Source organism: Argentina silus, assembly GCF_951799395.1.
Source record: "Argentina silus genome assembly, chromosome: 5".
Taxonomy (NCBI): Eukaryota; Metazoa; Chordata; class Actinopteri; order Argentiniformes; family Argentinidae; genus Argentina; species Argentina silus.
This window is the reverse complement of record NC_139659.1, coordinates 2,361,718-2,384,932: the sequence shown is the minus strand read 5'-3', so window position 1 is coordinate 2,384,932 and position 23,215 is coordinate 2,361,718. Positions and strand designations below refer to the sequence as shown.

At 48.5% G+C, this 23,215-nt stretch overlaps 1 protein-coding gene across 2 annotated transcripts in view; it reads right to left on the bottom strand.

Moving 5' to 3' along the window:
• The window catches only part of add1 (adducin 1 (alpha)), a 31,252-nt gene extending 8,358 nt beyond the window's left edge, over window positions 1–22,894 (bottom strand). For both annotated transcript variants that reach the window (XM_083669716.1, XM_083669717.1), the window contains exons 1-12: window positions 22,758–22,894; window positions 12,201–12,409; window positions 10,777–10,939; window positions 9,622–9,773; window positions 8,806–8,886; window positions 7,713–7,862; window positions 7,277–7,420; window positions 6,959–7,057; window positions 6,673–6,846; window positions 6,154–6,408; window positions 3,066–3,161; window positions 2,373–2,465 (exon numbers count right to left, since the gene is read on the bottom strand). In XM_083669716.1, coding sequence (XP_083525842.1) covers window positions 2,373–2,465; window positions 3,066–3,161; window positions 6,154–6,408; window positions 6,673–6,846; window positions 6,959–7,057; window positions 7,277–7,420; window positions 7,713–7,862; window positions 8,806–8,886; window positions 9,622–9,773; window positions 10,777–10,939; window positions 12,201–12,395 — 1,602 coding nt within the window. In that variant the 5' untranslated portion in view covers window positions 12,396–12,409; window positions 22,758–22,894. The remainder of the gene's footprint in view (window positions 1–2,372; window positions 2,466–3,065; window positions 3,162–6,153; window positions 6,409–6,672; window positions 6,847–6,958; window positions 7,058–7,276; window positions 7,421–7,712; window positions 7,863–8,805; window positions 8,887–9,621; window positions 9,774–10,776; window positions 10,940–12,200; window positions 12,410–22,757) is intronic.
• Between the last annotated feature and the right edge of the window lie 321 nt (window positions 22,895–23,215).

Genomic DNA, 23,215 nt, shown 5'->3' with positions numbered 1-23,215 from the left:
AATGCTTTCAGAGCAGACCAATATAACCAGGTCAGTAGAGCCACAATCAGAACCCACAATGTCTCCCTGGGTAGCTGTGTGCACAGCTGACCCATTTCTCACACCAGTCAGGTTCAGCGTAGTGTGACTGGGTCTTCTCTGACTCGGCTGAACGTGACGGTGCATTTCCTGATCAATACCCTGACTAGCCTCCAGAGTGTCTCAGTGTGCTGGTGGTGATCCTCCACAACACAGCAGTAGTACAGGTGGCACCCAGACACACACACAGACATGCAGGCAGTAAGTAGTTCAGCCAATTACAAACATGTGTGTGTGTGTGTAGTAGTGCCACAGGCCATTTTAAGCAGCGGTCTCCAATAACCCCTAATTCACACCACCGAGCTGAGCCAAGCTGAGCCGTACTGGGCTGAGGCGGTTACGTGATCCACCACAGTTGCTAAAACACAGCTGAAAAATGGATGTGAGAGGAAAGTATCCAAGCCAGCAGAGTTTGGGTCAGCCCTGCCGTGCGTCAAGCCCTGCTGCGGCCGGCCTGAGTGACCGAGCCTGCCGGTGTTTCAGCCTCTCTACGGGCCCTACGGGCAGACGGCAGGGTTCTCCGCGAAGAGAGTGGCGCTGCGCCACGCTGTAAACTTGGCGGCGCCGCGACGTAAACATCACAAGACAAATCAAACTATATATTTCGTAACGATAAAGCAACTCTCTTTGATCGTCAACGACATCGTTGTTAAAAACGAAAGCTAACGCGTCGTTGTTCCTCGGTGAATTTTAGGAGGCAGTTTTTGCGCATTTTGACAATAAACGCGAGTCGGGTCGGGTTTTGATAAGTCGCGTTTTGATAATGCGATCCAGCGCCAGGCTGCCCAACAATCCCGAGGAGAACCCTGGATGTGTGATTGGCAGATATGACACAGAGGAGCAGAGTGAGGTCATGGTGGGCAGGAGCAGGAAGTACCTTTCTAATAGACTTAGCAGGGTTATTGGCCTGCTCGGACACATGGAGGCCATCAATAGTGTCAGTGCAGTCGGACAGAGGGGCATCCTGCAATAGTAAACTGAGTGAGGGGGTGCAGAACCCAGCCCATTCAACACACACACATGCACAGGCACACGCACACACAGGCACACACACACACACACACAGGCACGCACACACACAGGCACGCACACAGGCACGCACACACAGGCACGCACACAGGCACGCACACACACAGGCACGCACACAGGCACGCACACACACAGGCACGCACACAGGCACGCACACAGGCACGCACACAGGCACGCACACACACAGGCACGCACACAGGCACGCACACAGGCACGCGCACACAGGCACGCACACAGGCACGCACACAGGCACGCACACAGGCACGCACACACAGCACACACAGGCACGCACACAGGCACACACACACACAGTAGACAAGCACACTCACACACACACACACACACACACACACACACAGTACACCTGCATGCAGAGAGCTGGTTTGAGGGAAGCGAATGGGGCAGCCTCAAGCATGACGGTGATGATAACCAACCCAGGATCATGCACTGCAACACCACACTTCACACCAACGTGTGCTGGTCAAACCACTCCCAGGCGGACACACTCAACCTCTGAAAACCAAACCCGATGGCAGGCATGGCAGATGAGCTCTAAACCAACTCTTATCAAATCATACAAGACCAGTTTATAATGACACATATTCAGAAAGCTCAAACAAGTTAACAGTAACCAATTTGAACTCTGAGGCAACCGGTAGTCAGGTTCTCATAGACCCTTCTACTGCAAATAAACAAATCCAAGCACGGTTTAAAAATAAAATAAAATAAAATAAATGTAGGTTAGCACACACCCACACGGTTTCCAAAGAGTGAGATCTGACGATGGTCAAAGAACGGAGAGAAAACTCAGGAGGGCAAACGAACCACATGCAACAACAACTCAACTCAAACCAACCAACTCAAGACACTGCAAATCAACCAAAGACTGATGGACACAGCCTAGCCTTAGAGGCTGTGTGGGGTAGCAATGAGGTTCCCCTGCGGTCACATACGGACAGTACTTACCCGCCAGACAGACACTCTCTGTGGTCAAAGAACAACGGTCACAGTTACAGGTCAGCCGTGTGCACAGGAGGGGGAGGCAATCCGGTAGGTGCTAACTGGGATCCTTAAGACGACCTTAACCCTTAACCGTCTTAAATCTCCACTTTTACGAGGTGATGTCAGAGTCGTGTCCTTCCAAGGATCCCACTTAGCATTTACCTTGGCAATATGGGACACATATTGCTGCAGCATGTCTTAGGGGTTGGGGTGGGAAGGGATGGGTGGTAGGGACAGAGGGAGGGAGGGATGAGGGGACTCACCTGGACAAAGGAGCGATCTACCACAGAAGATCCACACAGCACCTGGGACTGAGGCCCTGCCGTCTTGATGTCCTGCAGGTTCTGGTCTCGGATCTGGAGAAGGGGAGGACAGACACAGACACAGACACAGACACAGACACAGACACAGACACAGACACAGACACAGACACAGACACAGACACAGACACACAGGGGTTGGAGTCAGAGGCTCGGACATAACACAAAGCCTAAATCATATTCTAAATAAATCCCACCAATGAGAACCTCCAACAGCTGGCTACATCATTGTCATGTTGAGTCATTCATACTGTACTTCTCTAACATACAGTACCAGTCTTTATTTTTTATTGTTTTCTACGTTGTAGATTAATATTGAAGACATCAAAACTATGAAGGAACACATGGAATTATGTAGTAAACAAAAAAAGTGTTAAACAAACCAGAATATGTTTTATATTTTAGATTCTTCAAAGTAGCCACCTTTTGCTTTGATGACAGTTTTGCACACTCTTGGCAAGTTTGTGTCCAAACTTTTGACTGGTACTGTACCATAACTGTTACTGTACTTACTACAGATAAGATAACTGGAAAACTAAGCATACCAACACACACACAAATTTGATTATATGAATATTGGACAGAGTTTCAGTGACAGACAGAAACCGCCAGCCAGTGAGAGTTGTTGAACCTGACCTTGTTCCTCATCTCCTGGACCTCTTTGGGGTTGGTGTTGAGAGGGACAAACTGATTGGCCACGGCAGACTGTCGGAGCCCCTCCTCCTTTGTCCACTGTAATCACCAGAGCAAAGGTTCAAATCAACCGTATGACACATCGGCTTCCAAATCAAATGAATAACCAAGCACAAAAATATAGAAATAGACTATGCAGGCTTTACAGAACAATATGCATGCTTGTCAAACTGAAATGGAGGAGAAAGTACAATGGTTCTCTAAAAAGAATTATTTAAAAAAAATAATAATCTGGAAGCAGTGAACCAATGATGATGGTCCGGCATCGTTTTAAACCACGCATAATAAAACTATGTTTAAGTGTGAAGTTATTCAAATTAAAATTATCTTATGCTGTCACTATCAAAAGCCCAAATGTCTCAATGCTTCCCCTGACTCCCTGAGAAGAATGAGCTGATTCTACTCCGTCAAAGATGACTCAGGTCAAAGCTTGGATACATATCCTTCCACACGCAAAGTAGGTCTCTGCACCATATCAATGCCCTCCAATCATTACAATTATCACCCATTACAACCCATTAGGACCACACACACACACACACACGCACACTTTAACCGTACTTTAAAAGCTATGGCATTCAAACCTGCATTACCATTATCATCATCATTGATACTCTTCCTGTTGACTTCAAAAAACCATTAAAAAAACAACTCAAAAAGACAGAGAGCAACTGAAAGCACCACAGGATGAGAGAGAGAGAGAGAGAGAGTATGTGGAGAGGGAGAGGAGGGAGGGTGGTGAGGGAGAGGAGGGAGGGTGGTGAGGTGATGAAGCTGGCTTACGAAGCTAGTGGCAGTGAGGCGTGAGGCGTGAGTGGGCATCGCCAAAGTCATTTCCCCGGCTAACGTACAAAGTACAGAACAGGACAACAGGAATAAAGAGAGAAACACACACGAAGACACTCGTCTGCCATTGGACGGAAACTCCTAAAATGTCGGGTTTCTACCCCGAGAATTACACTTTGTATAGAAAAGGTGTTTCTTCTGAATTTGGGGCAGCCACGACTCCCCTCTCTGCGATGGTACAGTATCTTGAACTACTGAGCGTATTTTTATACTGCTCGTCAAGCAACCACGTAATTTCCCAACTGTAAGAAATTACAAAAACTATCCATGGATAGAAGATTCTACTTGACTTTTCTGGAAATTACTTATAGGATTGTCCTTGTACTGGTAATGCTCAGCCTGAGATTAAAAAATAAAAGATTATGTGCCAGTTGTCCTCACAGAAATGGGCTCGAATGAGTAGCGTGGTTGGGTATGTGTCATTTTGGCCTTGAAGCAAGTCATTTTTTTTTTAAATGCACTTTCTAAAAAGCATGAACAAAGTTAGAATTATTTGCCTTTGAGAAGCATGAGCTAAATGGTTCATTCCTTTTTTTGAAGAGATGTTTCAGCTGGGCCGTTGGTTAGGTGCAAAACCAAAGTCTGGATGAGGCAGGGGGGGGAGGGGGGGGTCTGAATGGGTTGTTGCTGGAGCACATGGGATGGGTAACCGGGATGTGAACATGATATACTCACTGGTTATGTTTAGAGTTCTCACAACACAACATCCTACTTTCCCACAGGAGATAATCGTTTAACAAGTTAAAAAGGGTCAGATGTTCTTGTCTTTTTTTTCCCCCTTAACAAACCCGGTCATGCATAGGTACATTTGAGGGAGAATCTGGAGGAAACTTTCTTGAATTTAAATGAAACTTGAGAACAAAAAAAAAAGGAAAAAAAAAGGGGGGGGGGGGGGGGGGGTACAGTGGGGGACAGTTCGGGGAACGGTAGGGGCGGAGTCATAAAAAAGCAGGCTATGACTCTTTGGGGTTACGGTCCATACCAATAGAAAAGCGGGCGGGTCCTGAGCCTTATCCACCCACATCCACTCTGTTGTTACACTGCCAAGCTCAAGATCTGATTGGCTGAGGGACCAAGGGGTCACTTCCTGGGTCAGAGGTCAAACAACTCTCCAAATAAAAGAACACATGCTGTTTTTGAAGCGTTTTCTGTAACACCATAGAATGTCAAATTCTGATTGATTAGAAATGCTAAAATTAGTGATAGTTATTCTACTCACGCACATTGATCAGAGAGATAATGTAGTCCTTAACGGAGAACAACTCTCCTACAGGCAACACACCTCATCTTGAACAAGTGCTTACTGTAGGTGAGGTTTGTCTTTGTAAATATGTCCTACTAAGTCTGTCCTCCTAGTGACTTCCGCTTGCACACAACAAAGAGTTAAAAGAAAAAAACTACAAACGCACAAAAGACAAAAAGAAAGAAGGGACTCTGTAAAGCAGTAGTGGTTAGCAACATCATCGAGCCACACCCGCTCCGGGCTCATGCCACGCCCTGCCGCTCCTCCAGGACTACAACACCCACAATGCATTTCACTACTCATGCAACACCGCATGCGCCGGGGGAGCTGGGGTGGCACCCTGAAGCCTCAGAGGGGGAGGTGGGGAGCGAGAGACCAACAGGGGAGTGAGGGCAGGGCCAACTGCTTAAGAGAGTGGGGTTAGTAGGGAAATTACGTTACGTTTTCTTCAGACAGAAAGCGATTTAGAGACATGAAACGCTACACAGAATTCCATGTATGAAGGAATAAAATAAATAAATAAAAGATTGGGAGTCTTAACACTATATACAATCAATCAGTCTTAAGCAGTCAAAGCTTAAATCGTCTTTTGGACTTGGCTAGTGAGATAGGGGCCTAGACAACAAAAACTACCACAAGGAGTGTTAATTAGTTCATTACTTTAACAGAAAGACTGGGAATCACGTTGGAGAAGAGATAAGAGACTAAAAACAGTCGTCTAAACATCGATTTATCCCCCTAGCCTTGGGGTGCCAACCAACCTGCCCCATATATAGATATATAGATATATAACAACAACAACAACAGTAGCTGTACGTCTGAACTATGAACAATAAGGTAGGCACAGACCAAGCAGTTGGTAATACAGCTTGGCACGCAGACACCGGACGAGAGAGACTGCAGCAAGGGTTTGACGTGATCGTGTGTAATGTTCGTCCACACCTTAGTCTTCGACTTGGGGCTGCCGGCGCCGTCGGGCCCTTCCTCATAGGCCTCGTCCGGCCGGCCAGAGTTGAGCCAGCGGTTCTTGTCGCGCTGCTGCCTCTGAAAGCTGTGCTTGAGAGGGGAGCGAGTGCCCGAGTCAGAGTCCTCGGCGTAGGAGTAGCCCGTGGCAGACGGGGCCACCTCCACGTCACTGAACTTTTTGCCCTTGTCTCTCAGGCTGGGGCAACGGTAGGGGTAGCCTGTCCTGTAACCCTGGGGGATGGGACGGGGGGGGGGGACAGGAGAGAGAGAGAGAGAGAGAGAGAGAGAGAGAGAGAGAGAGAGAGAGAGAGAGAGAGAGAGAGACAGAGAGAGAGACAGAGAGAGGGGGGGGGGGGGTTGGTATGGTTAAATTGTTGATCACATCGGAGTGGCTGTTTCCCTCCACACAAAGGGGTTAAAGGCACTACAGCACACAGGTACAGGTGTGTCCCAACGTTTGACTGGTACAGTACAAGCGTGACGGGCGGTTCCTACCAGGTTATCCAGCATCCTCATGAGAGCCTCAAACTCCTGCTCCCCGACCTGCCACTTGGGTTGCGTGCTGGATGCGTCTGTGCTGGGCTCAGGGCACCGCGGCCGGGCTTTGTACTTGGCTGGGTCCAGCATCACCAGGTTGTCTGGCCCTCCGGCGCTGGCCAGAGTACGGACCTGTTGAGTGAGAGAGAAAACACACACCACACACACACCACACACACCATGACGCACCAAGCCAAGATAAGGATGAGATGTGTTTTGCGGAGGGTTTGTGCGGTGGACCGACCTGGATCTCACATGCAGTGACCAGGTTATGGATGTAGTAAAAGGCCTCCTCCAGGGTCTCCCCCACAGACACCAGACCATGGTTCCTCAGGATCAGGACCTGGAGGACACAACCACACAGCTTACAGCACACACACCCACACACACGTATGTACACACACAGACAGACACACATGGAAACACACACGCACACGTAGGTACGCACACGTACGTACGCACACACACACGACCATGGTTCCTCAGGACCAGGACCTGGAGGACACAACCACACAGCTTACAGCACACACACACACAAAAAGGTACAACCACACACACGCACCTTGGCTGTTGGCCCCAGGTCCTTCTGTATGAGCACGTTCTCCTCCTGGTCAATGACGATGCCGTGGTAGTCGTGGTACGCCACCTCGCCCAGCGACAGAGCCTCTGGAGAGATAGGCAGCAGGCCGCACTTCATGGCCGACACCTGAGACACACACACACACACACACACACAGCTGTAGTTATGAACCAACACAGACGACTGTCTTAATGTTTTTTCTTCAGGTCATTCGTCATTGGTGACCCTCATCTCTCGATGCAGAAGGAGAAGCTATGGTTGAAGAATGCAAACTGTGGCAACGTTTTCTCACAACATTTCATACATAATATTATGAAAAGTGTGAAAAATCTACAGATCCTGATGACAGCAGAAATCAAACAAGGTGTGTGTGAGTGTGAGAGTGTGTGTGTGTGTGTGTGTGTGTGTGTCTCCCTACCGCAGCTCCGGCCGCTGTGTGGACGTGTACGATGCACTTGATGTCGGGGCGGGCGGCGTAGATGGCAGAGTGGAGGGTGAAGCCGGCAGCGTTGACCCCCAGGTTGGTGCTGCCCCGGTCCACTATCTCCCCCTGGTGGTTGATCTTCACCTAGGATCACCACACACACACGCACACAGACACACATGCACACAGACACACACAGTCAGACACACACAGACAGACACGCATGCGCACACACACACACTGAGTCAAAGCCCTCTGAGTGAGAGCCTGTAGCAACACCGTCAGTGACAGTGATGTTAACCATCTAAATGAGATGAGAGGGAGACGGCAGCCCTGGCCTGGGAGGAACTCTGACTCAGCCTTTCAGTGTTATATTATCTAAATTAGGCAGAGTGAACTTGAACAACCTTGCTGTCTCAAGGTATGGCATGATGCTAAACTTGGGCATGCAGGGGCCCAAACAGAGACTTGAAACCGGCCCCTAGAGTTGTCATATTGCCATTCAAACTCAATATATTTGGTAGGAACGTTTGTGATGAGTTTAGCGTGATATATGATGGTTAGCACCATTTGGTTCGTCCCTCACCAACTGCCAAAGAATTCCGGAACACTCACCATCTAGAGTGCCAAGTGTTTTATGTGGTATTTACCTAGCAACAATACTTTAATGAAGCATCAAAGTAATGAAGCATCATTTGGACGACTTGCATTTACATTTATGACTTACAACAAATACATTTGTTTAAGTAAGTGAATCATCTATCCAACAGTCATCATAAGACAAAGTAATCAATGCTCACACCAGGGGCCATTGGGAGTCGTAATGCCAGAAGGCATATATATATACACATTTTTTTAAATAAATTATTTATTAACAGGAGAGAACTTATACAGGGGGGAAGTGGGGTGAAGAGGTCTCAAGGGTTGGGGTTAGGGTTAGTACAGGGAGGGTAGTGGGGGTGAAGAGGTCTCAAGGGTTGGGGTTAGGGTTAGTACAGGGAGGGTAGTGGGGGTGAAGAGGTCTTAGACTTCATTCACCCTCTGCACTGAACGAGTTCAGAAAGAGCCACTGAAAGGGGAATCTTACCAAACTGGAGGCCGACACTTCACTGTACAGCAGCCCAAAGGGGACAATCAGGAAACGCTCCGTCTCAGAGTTCACCCTGACCTGTAAGAGGTGCCAGAATAAAAGGCTTAAGTGCAGACAACAACAACAACAACCACCACAGCACTTAGACCACAGTCCCAAACAGTCCCAACAAGCAGCAGCAGAGGTGATGGTTGGCTCATACAAACTAAGATGGAAGCGTTCTAGAACACTGTCATGCATTTCATCTCATCTTCTGATGACTCATCATCCTCCCACACAAAGACGAAGCAGCTCCCTCTACCACCTCCCCTGACTGCAGCCCATGTAGAAGACAGTGCATAGTGCTTATTCTAGCAACCTGGCCAGCCCTCCATTTCCATGCCGATCAGGAGCCCTGATAATGCCAAAGCTCTGCATTTTTACTGAGGTGAAAGTCACGAACAAAAAGCTCCCCACCGCCCCACCGTCACGACAACGGTGACTGTTTCTCACCAACGAGTTTGCTACTATGACACTTAATACAGATTAAAAACACACTAGAACACATTCTAAGGCATTATAACCAGAGTGTCTCACAGTTAAGCAAGGTAATACAGGTAACCAGACTAGAACCCATTCTAAGTAGGGTTAGGGTTAGGACACATTATAACCAGAATGTCAGACTAGAACCCATTCTAAGTGGGGTTGTCTTACGGTTAAGCAAGGTAATACAGGTAACCAGACTAGAAGCCATTCTAAGTGGGGTTGTCTTACGGTTAAGCAAGGTAATACAGGTAACCAGACTAGAACCCATTCTAAGTGGGGTTGTCTTACGGTGAGGTGGTTGTAGATCAGCTGGGACCACCCGAACAGGTCGGTCAGGCGGTAGAAGGCCGCCAGCTTACAGCGCAGCAGCTTCTCCCCCTTCTCGTAGGAGATGGAGTCCGAACCTCGCAGGTCGTTGACGGGGGTCACCATCCCCAGACCTATCACACACACACACACGATACATTATCTACTGTGGTAGTTTTGTAGTAGGGTCACATTCTGACAGGCGGAGGAGTTTAAGCACAGCCATCTTGACTCTGCTGCTGGTGCACGTGGGCTCGGCTAATCTGGTCATGTGACTAGGGGAATCAGTAAACAGCAAAGAGAGAGAGAGAGAGAGAGAGAGAGGTAGAGAGAGAGAGAGAGAGGTAGAGAGAGAGAGAGGTAGAGAGAGAGAGAGGTAGAGAGAGAGGTAGAGAGAGAGAGAGAGAGAGAGAGAGGTAGAGAGGTAGAGAGAGAAAGAGGTAGAGAGAGAGGTAGAGAGAGAGAGAGAGAGGGGGAGAGAGAGAGAGAGAGAGAGAGAGGGAGAGAGAGAGAGAGGTAGAGAGAGAGGGGGAGGTAGAGAGAGAGAGAGAGAGAGAGGTAGAGAGAGGCATGTATATCCAACTTGTAGCATATTGCCATGTAGCTTGGTCTTTACTGTTGGTGGGTGAAATAAACTCATAACAAAACCTATACTACAGTAACACATCAAAGACAACACAAGTGCTGAGCTTAGCACTAATCAGTTAGTTCCATTTCCTTCTCCGTCGTGACTGACACATTGGAGAGGGTTACGGTCAGTGATACTCACTCATTCTGAATGACATGCTAGAGAACAGGGGAGGCTGGTGGCGGTAGAAAGCGGAGGACAGGCTCATTGCCATGGATGGAACAGAATGCAACACGTGTGGAATGGAACACGTGAGTTTGATACCATTCCTCATTCCATTTCATGCATGACAATGAGCCCGTCCTCCGATTTCTGCCTCCACCAGCCTCCCCTGGTGGAGAGGGTTACGGACATTGGACAGAATACTCACTCATACGGACACACACTCGAAAGGGTTATGTTCTGGGCAGTAGTATCAGGGTAAAGTGATGTAAAGGGTTATGTTCTGGGCAGTAGTATCAGGGTAAAGTGATGTAAAGGGTTATGTTCTGGCCGGTAAGCGGACTCACTCATGTTGAGGGCGGCCATGCCCCCCTGGGGGGCTGCAGGGTACATGGTGGGGATGCTGGTGGTCATAAAGTCAGCGATCTGTTGCAGGGCCAGCAGGCTGGTGGGGGTCTTGCCCTTCTTCAGCTGGTCCTGGATCATGGTCTCCAACTCGTCACAGAACGCCTGCACACACAGACAGACGGACAGAAACAGTCAGTCAGAAACACAGACAGACAGAGAAACAGACTGACAAAGACGGACAAACAGATGGACAGACAGACAGAGCAGGGTCAGGACAGACAGACAAACAGAACAGGGTCAGGGGTCAGGACAGGACGGTACTCGTCAACACGTCGCGGCCATTACTGCTGCATTCTGACACGGTCACCGCCTATTCTTAGAGTCTCTACTGCAGGACCACACTCTTCAACTCTTCAACCAAAGACAAACAACAAAACAGGCTTCTCTCTCTCGCGCTTCTCGACGATGTCACAAGTCTGAGGCGCCCGTTGCCTGCCGCATTACAGAGCCTGAGGCTGTGAAAAAAAAAAAAGAGGCTCCGGTCGGGTTTTTAGGAGGACAAAAAAACAGAAAGAAAATAAACTTGCGTTTCCAAGTTGAGTTTGGTCATCAAACCTACATGTCTTACTGAAGACGGCTCATCTGATCTGCAGGCTGAACAAGCTTCCCTGACGGAGAAAGAGCTAGACGGGAAAATACGAAATCTACCCTTTTGTTGCCCTCCCAGCCCCCCCCTCCCTCTCTCTCTCTCCCTCCCTCTCTCTCTTCCACTCTGACCCATAGACTACCAGCCTACTGGGCATATGACTCTGCCCGGGCCTGCCTACCCCCTGCTCCAGCCACCAGCTCATAAAGACTGCCTTTCTTCCATTGGTGACAGGGGTGTGGTGTAAACACTGAGCTTGTGTACATACACAGACCGGGTTTCAACACAGCTCTGTTCAGCAGGAGACAGGCATACTGTTGATGGGCGTTAAGAGTGGCTGTATCATGTGATAGGAGAGAGGGAGATCGTCTCCACTGAAAGAGGCCATTCACAATATGGGAGACTCAGTTCCAAACTGATAATTGTGTGGTTAATGTTGCCAAAAGATTCATCATTTCACTTCGCTGTAGAGCGCCATTGGCAACCACTAGGAGGACATGGGAGTGTGTGTCTGTGTGTGTGTGTGTGTGTATCTGTATGGGAGCGAATGTGTGTGTGCGCCCGCGTGTGCATATGTCTGTGTCTATGAGAGAGTGTGTGCATGTATATGTCTGTGTCTATGGGAGTGTCTGTGTGTATATCTGTATTTGGGAGCAAGTGTGTGTGTGTGTGTGTGTGTATGTATCTATGTATGTATATGGGAGTGGGAGTGTGTGTGTGTGTGTGTGTGTGTGTGTGTGTGTGTGTACCCCTATGTGCAGTCTAAGGGACACTGACCGGACTCTGCAGGATCATGGACACCCTCTTCCTCTGCTCCATCATGTTGAAGTCCTGCCGCAGGTCGGGGGCCATGTTCCTCTCCCGCTGGTACTCAGGGCTGCTCTCGTCCACGCGGTCAAAGTAGCGCTCCTTGTGGGGGGCGGTGGTGGGAGGGGGGGCAGTCACCACCCCGGCTCCTGAGTCACCGTTCATCCTGGTGTCGGCTCCTGGAGGGAAGGGGGGGGGTAAAGGTCAAAGGTGAGAGGTTAGGCTTGGGGCGGAGAACAGCAAGGTTATATCACCTGCTCTCCTCAGAAAACCACGCGCTCATTCGTTCAGGGGATGAATAAAGTCGCCCAAACTGTCAACATTCTACAGAGCCGAGGGCGGCTTTATTCACCAAAAATGCATAAGTTATGATGCTTCATTTTGTAGCCAATCAGAGTATCGTTGCTAGGTAAACACCACATAAAACACTTGGCACTCTTGGTGGTCAGTGTTCCGGAATGCTTTGGCAGTTGGTGAGTTAAAAGCACCCATTTAACACCCATCAAGTGGTTTTAAATCCATCAGTGGCTGCCATTTCGGAGAATGGGGTTAGCCAACCGGAGCAGAACTCAGGTCGGGTCTCTGTGTGGCCCGTCTGCTTCAAACCCGATATAAACTAGGCGTAGCTGAGCACGGTGCCAAAACATTCCGTCCGACGACATCCCATCACCTACACTTCCTGTCTGGTCACGTGACCCTGCCCACCCTGCCCAGGGCGTTTCATTGATTTCCTGTCCATTTCCTCTGGCTCAGCCTAGATTCAAAACAGAACTCTGCTGTCATGCTAGGCTAAGTGGGGGAGGGGGGGAGACAAAATGAAACTGTAATGTTGGTCCTCTGTGGCTCAGTCGGTAAAGCATGGCGCAAACAATGCTTAGGTTGTGGGTTTGATTCCCGCTGGGACCATATATACCGAAATGTATACACTCACTGCAATGTAAGCCGCTTTGGATAAAAGCGTCAGCTAAATGGCAGATATAATGTAACCCTGATATAATGTAACCCTGTTCCTCTCACCATAACAACACACCCACCACAGCCAATAAGGGAGTGTCTCTCCAGCATCGGTGCCCAAGAGAGATGCCCAACGTTCTACCCTGCTCTTAACATAGCAGCATGTAGCCTACTCCAGCCTATTGAGCTTGTTCAAATCAAATCAAACATTTATTTATTGTACAACATGTGTAATAGCCTTCCATGAACACCACAGCTCTTAGTCCACCACCTTCCGTTGAGAAAGGGAGAGGAGAGGAGAGGACAACAGGGGGAGAGACGGAGAGGCAGAAATGATTTCTAATTGATCCGAATCCGTCTCTGTCAAGGCTGTCTGAGTGTCAGAGTGAATCAGAGGATAATGTGTTCTCAGACTGTCCATTAGACTAGATACCATCCTCCAGAAGACAGCAGAGGAGCTCTTAGGGATAGGCTGGGGGGAGTCTGTGCCAGAGGGGCCCCACTGACTGAAGTACACACACACACAGGCCAGATCAACTCAGAATAGGAGTCACCACACACACCACACACACCACACACACACCACACACACCACACACACCACACACACCACACACACACCACACACACCACACACACACCACACACACACCACACACCACACACACACACCACACACCACACACACACCACACACCACACACACACACACACACCATTAGTCCTCAGCAGTCGCCTGAGCCAAAACTGAAGACAGGGCTGCTATGACAACTCCAGAGCTGGCTCTAATCATGCAGGCCTCCCAGCAGAGATAAACCAGTCTGGTTCCAGAGACTCACTGAGGTGGGGGGATGGGGGGGACGGGGGGGGACGAGGACTACGACGACAAACGATGACTCACCACACAGATCGTGTTTGAAGCATTTCTCCTGTACCTTTCTAGAGCCCGTACTAAAGCCAGTGTGGGGGCCTCTCTCTGGTCTTCTTGTGATTGGAGTAATTGGAGTTCACAGTGGTTAGTGAATTGCAACAACATGATTAGTTCTAGTGCCAACATCATTAGGGCCAAAGAGAGACCTCAAACCTCTCGACTGTTATTAATTCATTTTGGTCACAAATTGCCCAATTTCTCCCCCGGCACTGGATAATGCTGCACTGTCTCGATGCTCTTTTGCCTGCAGCAACCTTTTAGTGCTGCAGCTCCCTGGTAAGTGTGTGTGTGTGTGTGTACAAGAGTGTGTGTGTGTGTGTGTGTGTGTGTACGTACTGGCCAGGAATGGTAACTTCACGACAGTGACTAAACAGAACCGTCTCTCTTAGCTCCAGGTCTAAGCCACTGACTCAGCACTATCGATCGTTTGTATCTTTGGTCAATGTTGTGGTGCCAGTGTGGGAAACACTGCAGATGCCTGAGAACAACGGCCTGATAGGAGCCAGCAGCAGGGCCCTGAGAGACTCCGAGGCCCAAGTTTGGTCAGGAGGGTTTTTACAAGCCCCGAACCCACACGCAAAATGGGGGTAAACAGTCTTAAAAACGGCATCAAGTGCTTTCAATGCAAACAGATGGCTGACCCACCCACCATCCTCTTCCCTGTTACAGGAGCCCAGACCAGGACACCAGGACATAACTGAGGCGTTGGGTAACAGTCCCCCTGCCTGGAGATAGCTACACCGCAGCGCTGCGTTGGGTAACAGTCCCCCCGCCTGGAGACAGCTACACCGCAGCGCTGCGTTGGGTAACAGTCTCCCTGCCTGGAGATAGCTACACCGCAGCGCTGCGTTGGGTAACAGTCCCCCTGCCTGGAGACAGCTACACCGCAGCGCTGCTTTCCAGAGCTCTCCACACACCCATGGGAACACTGCCAGAGTCCGTCAAAACGCTTCAACGAGGTGATCTGAGAAGGTCTTAGTCGAAGGACGCATCAGGATTCTGTGGGCCTAGTGGCGGTCGTTATTGAAAATGGCGGCCACGCGTCAGATTTATGTTTGTTCATGAACTTTATGATTATTCTTCGGATAGCTTTGGGTCACTCTGCAGTCCTCTATAACATGTCCTCTGAGCAGGCGAAATGAATGAGGAAGGTGGGTTTGATACCGTTCCTGATTCCGTTCCGTGCATTACAATGAGCCCGTCCTCCGATTTCTACCTCCTCCAGCCTCCCCTGATGTACAGTACACAGCCTTGGTCCTGGTCACCTAGGATGCCATGAATACCTCCACAGAATCCCCAGGGGAGAGCATATCCTCATACAACCAGCAACGCCATGGTTAACAGGGGAGACACAACCTGCCAAGGGTCATGGAGGTCAGCTGGAGGTCATTCTGTGAACACAGCCGTCCAGTGAAGTCGGCCACACACAGAACAAGACATATCCTCACAGAGGAAGAACCCACCAGAGAAGAAGAACAAGTCTTGACACAAATGTTCCACCAGCAAATAGGACAGGAAGTGACAAGACACATCCTGCTGCAAGGTTCCTTCAGAGGTCATTTTGACATCTTCCTGTACAATTAGCAGTCCCTGTTGTGACTACTCCGCTGGCTGGGTCTGGCTGTACTGGGTGTGACGCTGCACAAAGGGAAATACTGTACCAAGAGAGAGAGAGCTGTAAAATGTAGTCCTTTTGATTAACTATCACTGAGCAGACAAATAAATGGAACTGGACATTTCACTTTCCCCAAAACGAGGGTGGTGGTGGGCCAGACCAGCACACAGTGGCTGTTCATTCCCTTCACACTGAAGAGCTTCTCCAGAATCTGACATTAGCAGAGAATAATCCAGTATGGCTCCCAACATCAGTATTATCAGATCTAATTGACCAGTTCATAAGGCCTAATGGCCTACTCACTATAAGCACATTACCCACTAAAATGTACATTAAAAGGCAGGCTCTGATTAAAAGGCAGGCTCTCAGATGACTGGTCTGAATGCTACTGCTCATGTTACTCTCAGTCCAACCCCCAGACATAGCTTGCATTTACGACATTCACTGTTCAGCAGCGACGCTCACATACGCCCCGAGTTCTGACAGCAGGCCAGCGACCGGCCGATCACATGTACTCAGAACGCCACGTGAGCTCAAACTAGTTTGAATCAGAACAACATGCAGATACTTCATCATAAATAAGACTAGCACCAGCCACCCTCCCAAACAACTCAACTGAAGGGGCTGTCAAAAAGAATGCGTCAGCCGTGTCATTTTGTTTAATCATCAAGTTGCATAAACACAGTAACACTCTCTGTGCGCACACGCACACACACACACGCACACACACACACAACTGTCCACTCATAAACACACATATATACTCTGCCTGTCTTGTTTTCTATTGGGCACTGACAGGCTACAGGCCTTGCTGCACCCATCACAACAACAGACGCCCTGTGCTCATTCTGCCACCCGGCTGCGCCCCGCCCTCCACTGAGCCCTGCACTCACAGCGGGCACATCAAAACATCCTGCCCTCCCTGCGTCCGGCCCTCCCTGCGTCCTGCCCTCCCTGCGCCCCGCCCTCCCTGCGTCCCGCCCTCCCTGCGTCCCGCCCTCCCTGCGTCCCGCCCTCCCTGCGTCCCGCCCTCCCTGCGTCCCGCCCTCCCTGCGTCCCGCCCTCCCTGCGTCCTGCCCTCCCTGCGTCCTGCCCTCCACACCTCCCACTGCAGCAGAACAGTGGAGCAGTGGAGGCTGACATCGGAGGATGGGCTCATTGGAATTCATGGAATGAAATGACATTGATATCATTCCTTCTTCCATCCCATGCATCACAATGAGCCCCTCCTCCGTTTTTTACCTCCACCGGTCTCCCCAGCTCCACTATTCCGCTGCAGTGGATGGTGTAGAGAGGACAGGATGGATGAACCTTCCTCTACCTGGTGGCTAATGGGAGATTTAGGGTCGGGTAATCTGATCCCAACCAACTTCTACCTCTACCCATGTATGCCAGTAGGTCTACTGACTGAAGCCCTCAGGGGCTCACTGTTTTACATGTCTTAAAACATTATAAAACATAAAATAAAAAAATACAGGATGTAACACTGTCCAGCCGCTGATAGAACAAGTGTAGTGTCCGTAAACATGTTGTCCCCCACAAATGATGTAGCGCCCCTCTATAAAAGGAGAGTGATGGAATGAAGCATAAATAAATTACATTTATTCATAAACCTTTTATAAACACTTTTATGCAATCGCTTTCTGTGACCAAAGAGAAAAATAATTTGGGTGCCATTAGGCTACTATCCTACTAACTACTGATACAAGACACCTTTACTTCAAACTCAAATTTCACCAATAGGCCATAAGACAATATTTGCACAGCCAAATTATTGGCTACACAAGCCTGATTTCCGGCTTGATATAGGCAGGGTAATCTGTTCTCAGATCTGTGGCTACAGCCAACTGCCTCTAGCCGTTGTATCGGCTCACAGTTTCTCTTAAAACAATTATTTGTCTTGTTTAACACTGTCTTAAATCAAATATTAATAAGAAAATACAGGATGTAACACTGTGCAGCTGCTGAAAAAAGTGTATCGTTAGTAATCCGATCACAACACGAGGCGTTTTCACCTCACATTCGGTCGGTTACCTCATTTAACGCCTCTGGTGAAGAAAGTCGCCCAAATTCTCAATGCATGAATGATGACGCTTCACTTTGTAGCCAATTAAAGTATTGTTTTGCGAGGTAAACACCACATAAAACTCTTGGCCCTCTAGGTGGTGTTCCGTAATTCTCTGGCAGTTAGCGAGTTAAGCTTTCTCTACGTACCAGGCCTGTTAAACAGACGTCGACCAGACGACTGTCGTCCATCAGACTACTGCTGGAGCACATCTGAAGTGTGCAGGGGTGTAGTTTTACAGTGTGGTCACTATGGAAACAAAACGTTACCATGGAAACTGGGGATAGCCTTTGAGATTGCTGTTATGTAATGGTGTAATCTCACACTGCTGGAGGAGGCCAACTCCACTCGAAAAAAAACCCAAATGTGCTACTAACTCATTCCAGACTTTTCAGGGAATTGAGATCCAATTCATTTCTGCACTCGGGACACTCTGTGTTAAACGGATCAACTTTGAACCTGGGCTGGCCTACTAGCCGTAGCCATTTGGTGCACAGTAAAATGCACTTCAACCTTTCCACAGAGAGAGCGATGGTAAAAAAAATCTTTTAGAAAATTCCATCGGAAACTCAAGAGATGAATCAATCTGGCCTCCGATGCCGTGGGGAGAAGACCAGGCCTCGAATATTGATTTCAGGAAGACTGAGAAATCCTGAAACGGGCCAAATGTTCCACTTATCCCATCCTTCCCTTCTCAAAGCCCCGGTCACACGCGTTCTGACGAGGCAAGGATGACAGCATAGAAACCTGGGTTTCAGCTCTGCAGACGGGCCGCAGTCAGAGGAGAGGAGGGAGCCTCTACAATGAAATGTGCATATGTGTTCTCCTGAGATATCTGAGATATCCTATAACAATAGAGAACGCCAACAGAATGGAAAAGCATTTAGGTCGAAACTTCACGGTTGAATGACGTGTCCCCGCTGTGTCCCCACCATGCACAAACCCCCCCCCCCCCCTCCCCCCCAACCCATCAAAACTTAATTGGCACACAACAAATTATTCCTTTTTTGTCATCGTGATTTCAGAGCAGGAAGTTGTGCTCAAAGGCCTTTTCACATCAATCCCCATTCATCCCAGAAATAGAGAATGAGAAAGAGCTGAGATGAAAGACTTCTGGAGTTAGCTCAAAAATATGCCAGTCAAATACTGTTCAGTGAAAGGACTTTGCTTTGAGAAAGTGGAGGAAAAAAAAAAACAACCCAAAAAAACATGGTGTCTAACTCACCCTCCTTCCGATTGACGTGCTCCTTCCTCTCTCTCTCTCTTTGTGTGTGTGTGTGTGTGTGTGTGTGTGTGTGTGTGTGTCAGTCAGCTGTACAAGCTGGTTCCAGACATCTCAGAGAACCAGCCATCAAGGCCTTTTATAACTCCAGGGTGAATGCCCGTCATAGCCTGAAATCCATATTAATCCCAGCGTTGTTGGAATCCTCAGACAACTGCCGTCTGTGTCTCAGATAGCCTGCCTACTGTGTACTGGCCACTGGAGCAGGAATGTATCAAATAGCCTCTTCACTCTGACTGTGACGCTGTGGGCTGTGTCCTTGTGTCTGGGTCTCTGTTGACATGGTAAAGTCCTTGTAACCCTCACAGGCATAGTATCCAATTCGTGTTGGACCGCAGAAAGATATGTCCACACAAACTGCCCTCTTCAAAATACTCATCATGGGGAAAAAACCTTGTTTTCGTTAACAGGGCTCCATGGCGACATCCCATCATCTGAACTCATGGAAAAGGGACAAAGATATTTCTAATCTTCAGGGCGCTGATAATTCCCTGTCTCCGGTGGAGTGTACCATTGCACCATTTGTAAGACACCTTAAATCAATTCTGAGAAAGGAGACTAAAAGCTATTCTGACTCAATTAGGGGCCAGTACACACCAGCATTGATTTGTTTCGGAGACAGATAATCCCGAAACGGAGAGGTCACTCATTCATACATGTCACCGCTCATGTCGTCATAACCAGAGGGATTGTCCTTGACCTGAGGGATTATGGGAACGGCTCGCTGGAGGAGGAAGTGCTGCAGGAGATCTCGTTATTCGCTGGAGTGCTTCTCTGTGGGGGCGGGGGGGGGGGGGGGGACCAACCTGACAATCCTCCAACCAGTGGCTACAAATAGGACCTTCTGCACAGCACAGGTGGGAGCAGGGCTTGTGGTAAAGCCGATGACTCTGTGTTAACATGCAAGACTGAACGGGAGGGGGAGTGTATGAGGCACTGGACCGGACAAAGCTGAAATGGGACATAACTGTGCTCTACTTTACTCTACTCTTTACAAAACAATGTTACAAGTAGACACAGACACACAACTTTTCTCCATATTCTGAGGACACTTAGAGGTGGTGGTGGTAGACACGTGTTGATTTACTCAGTCGACAGAGCCCACTTCAGACAGGCAACCCTAACCCTAACCCAAGGTCAGAGCCCACTTCAGACAGGCAATGACAAAGGTTTGAAAAAACGGCTAGGATCCATCCATGTAAGCTCCTGAACGCTCCCATGGAAGACCCAAAATAAAGCTTTGAACAGTAACACTGAGGTCCGAGCCCTAAGGTCCGAGGCCTAAGGCCTAAGGTCCAAGGCTAACCCTGTTGAGCATGGGAATGTTGCTGTTATCTCTAACATGCTGCAGAGGTGTTGTGCTGAGGACAGAGGCTGAGGACAGAGGCTGAGGCCAGAGGCTGAGGCCAGAGGCTGAGGACAGAGGCTGAGGACTGGGGAGGGACCGCAAGGCTTTATCTGGCTGTTGCACGTCACATGTGGGAGAGTGACGGGAGATCTCCAGAAGAGTTAGTGGTTCAACCTGTTCTACTTGTCACAGTGTCAATATTTACCTGGTAAAAACAATGACCTGTTTCAAGTGAATATTAAAATGTTCATGTTTGGAACTTCAAGTTAAACAAACTTTTCTTTGTTCCAATTGCAATTCACATGTTATATAGCAATACCAAAAGTGCCCAGATTTGAGTTTGTCAGGGTTGAGGACTCTGCATGATGCTGCAGAATAGCAACAGTACAGAAGGCAGGCTGCCCACATGCTGTGGACAGGAGCACAAGGAGGCTAAATGTAGACCTCCACTACAGATTCAGAACATGTGCAGCAGAGACAACTCACACACAGCACCACCACACCCTTCAGTGGAGTTACAATCTGTCATGTCATCTGTTGATAAAAAAAAACAAAAAAACACCTAACATTGAGAGGAAACCAACAGGAATTGTGTAGCTTTCTTCTGGCCTTCTGTGATCTCCATGTACATACGAGAGTCCATAAAACATTGTTGCTTCAGGTCCAACACAAAATACACCATACACCCACTAACAATTCTTGCGTTTTACACACTGATACCGTGCCAAATGTTTGCAATTGGAGAAAGGAAGGAAAGAGAGAGAGAGAACTTGAAATGAGGAACACATTTTCATCCTCGCTAGGGTCAAGGGTGTGGGTGTAGTAAAACAAACAGACCCCAGGAACTGGTGGGGAATGATGGGACTGGGTTTACAGAGTCTGCTCCACTGGGCGTTCCTCTCATTCCAACAGAATAACGAAATCCAGGGAGTTACTCTCTCACTCTCACTCACACTCACACACACTTATCTCCCTGGGCTTTTAGTCTCTCTAATCCTCGTACAGTCAGGGTAGGGGGAGGGGAATTTCAGCACACAGGAAAAATATATCAAGGGCTGGAGAAGCAACAGCTTAGTGGGTCTGCTCTCCAGCATCGGCCTAAAATCAACACATCTGCCAGCGAAAGGCACACATTTGCCAAGTTGGCAAAGTCATCCATGTCATCCTCTGGCCCGAATGCTCTTAGCAAGTCTTCTACTGCTGCATGGAAGTCACCTGTGAGATAAACCTGACACTCTGAAGCTAGGAATATGGCCCAAGCCTTTTTTCATTTTAATTCAAAAAGCTTCTTTCCTTGGACTTTGATTTATTAACGTAGGCAAGGCCAGACCGCCGTAATGAAACAGAGTGTTCGAATGGCTCCAAGACTACGCCAGCAATCCAAACGACATTTGAAGAGAAGTATATCTCGGAGGTGATAGGAGATTCAGGAGATCTCAGATAGAAAGGTGTGTGAGAAAGGGGGTTTACAAAGAGTCCCGAAAGGTTAAACTGTCCCTGTTCCATGTATTAAGTCTGAATAGCAGCCTAGCTAGTATTTGGAGGCAAGGGTCCGGGACCAGATTAGGAGATCAAAATATGACTGTAGTGTTAAAGCACAACAACCTACAACTTGCATGACTGTCTTTAGTTGTAGCAAACTCCTACATTTCTACAATGCACATGGAAACTGAAAGTGGCAGGAATTTCCTTCAAGACTTCTCTGCCATGATTTCCACATACCTTTATTCAGCATACTGCAGAATGCCACTTTCTAAAACCTGGGAAGGTAAACCAAATTGCTTAAAAAAACACCTTTCAGGCTGCAAACGCAAATGTACTTCCTATCCCACAGGCCTTCCTCTGTAGGTTACTTTTGGCAAGCATTTATCCATAAGTGCATGGTACATAATGCTGTAATATGACCCACTGGGTTTATAATAAAGGGTGAGCATGCAAATATACTTACTCTACAACAGATAAACTCCTATTCATAATATTCTTAGGACCCTATCATGTCTGGCCTTTTCTCCTAGGAAGCCGTCCCAGCTGGATTGGCGTGGTGGGCTCCAGGCTACGTGATTGTGTTGTTGTACCCAACCCGTCGTACACAACTACTGAGTGTATGATTCCCAAATGCTTAAGCAAAGTCAAAAATGGAAACATTCGCCGCACACGCACGCACGCCCCTCTGCAGTTCATTGACGACGCGCAATAATGGCAACATTACAACGCCGCTGCTAGATCGCAACATATCATACAGAAAGAAAAGCGGGACAGAAACATTTCAATCATTTGCATCGCGTCGCCGCGACTGGTTGCAATCTCGAGAAATACATCCCTGATTCCTTACCCTCTTTTAGTTGCAATACGGTTGGAAAGACAGCACCTCCACGTTGAAAGCAAGCTGGCTATTTTCACTATTTTTATCCGCTGCCCTGCTGTTTTCAAAGGGGTCTTCTGCCTGGAGTTCCTGCGTCGCTCCGCCCACTCCCACCCTCTCACTTGGGTGCGGCAGAGCGGTGAAGGCCGCGCCGCGTCATTGGTTGCGTTCAAAACCCATCGCCTGACATGGCAGCAACGACGGCTCTGGTTGGAGCTTGGTAGCGTAGCTCCAGGCCTTCTCTATGCCCTTAGTTTTTTTTACACTCTATTGGCCATATGCGGAGCTGCAGAATTCTCCCCCAGACCACCCGTTAGAAAAATGAATGATTTGACTTTAACGGTCGAGTTCAAAGTGTGCATGAAAAGCATTAGGCCTACCTATAATAATCATAATATATGCCATTTAGCTGACGCTTTTATCCAAAG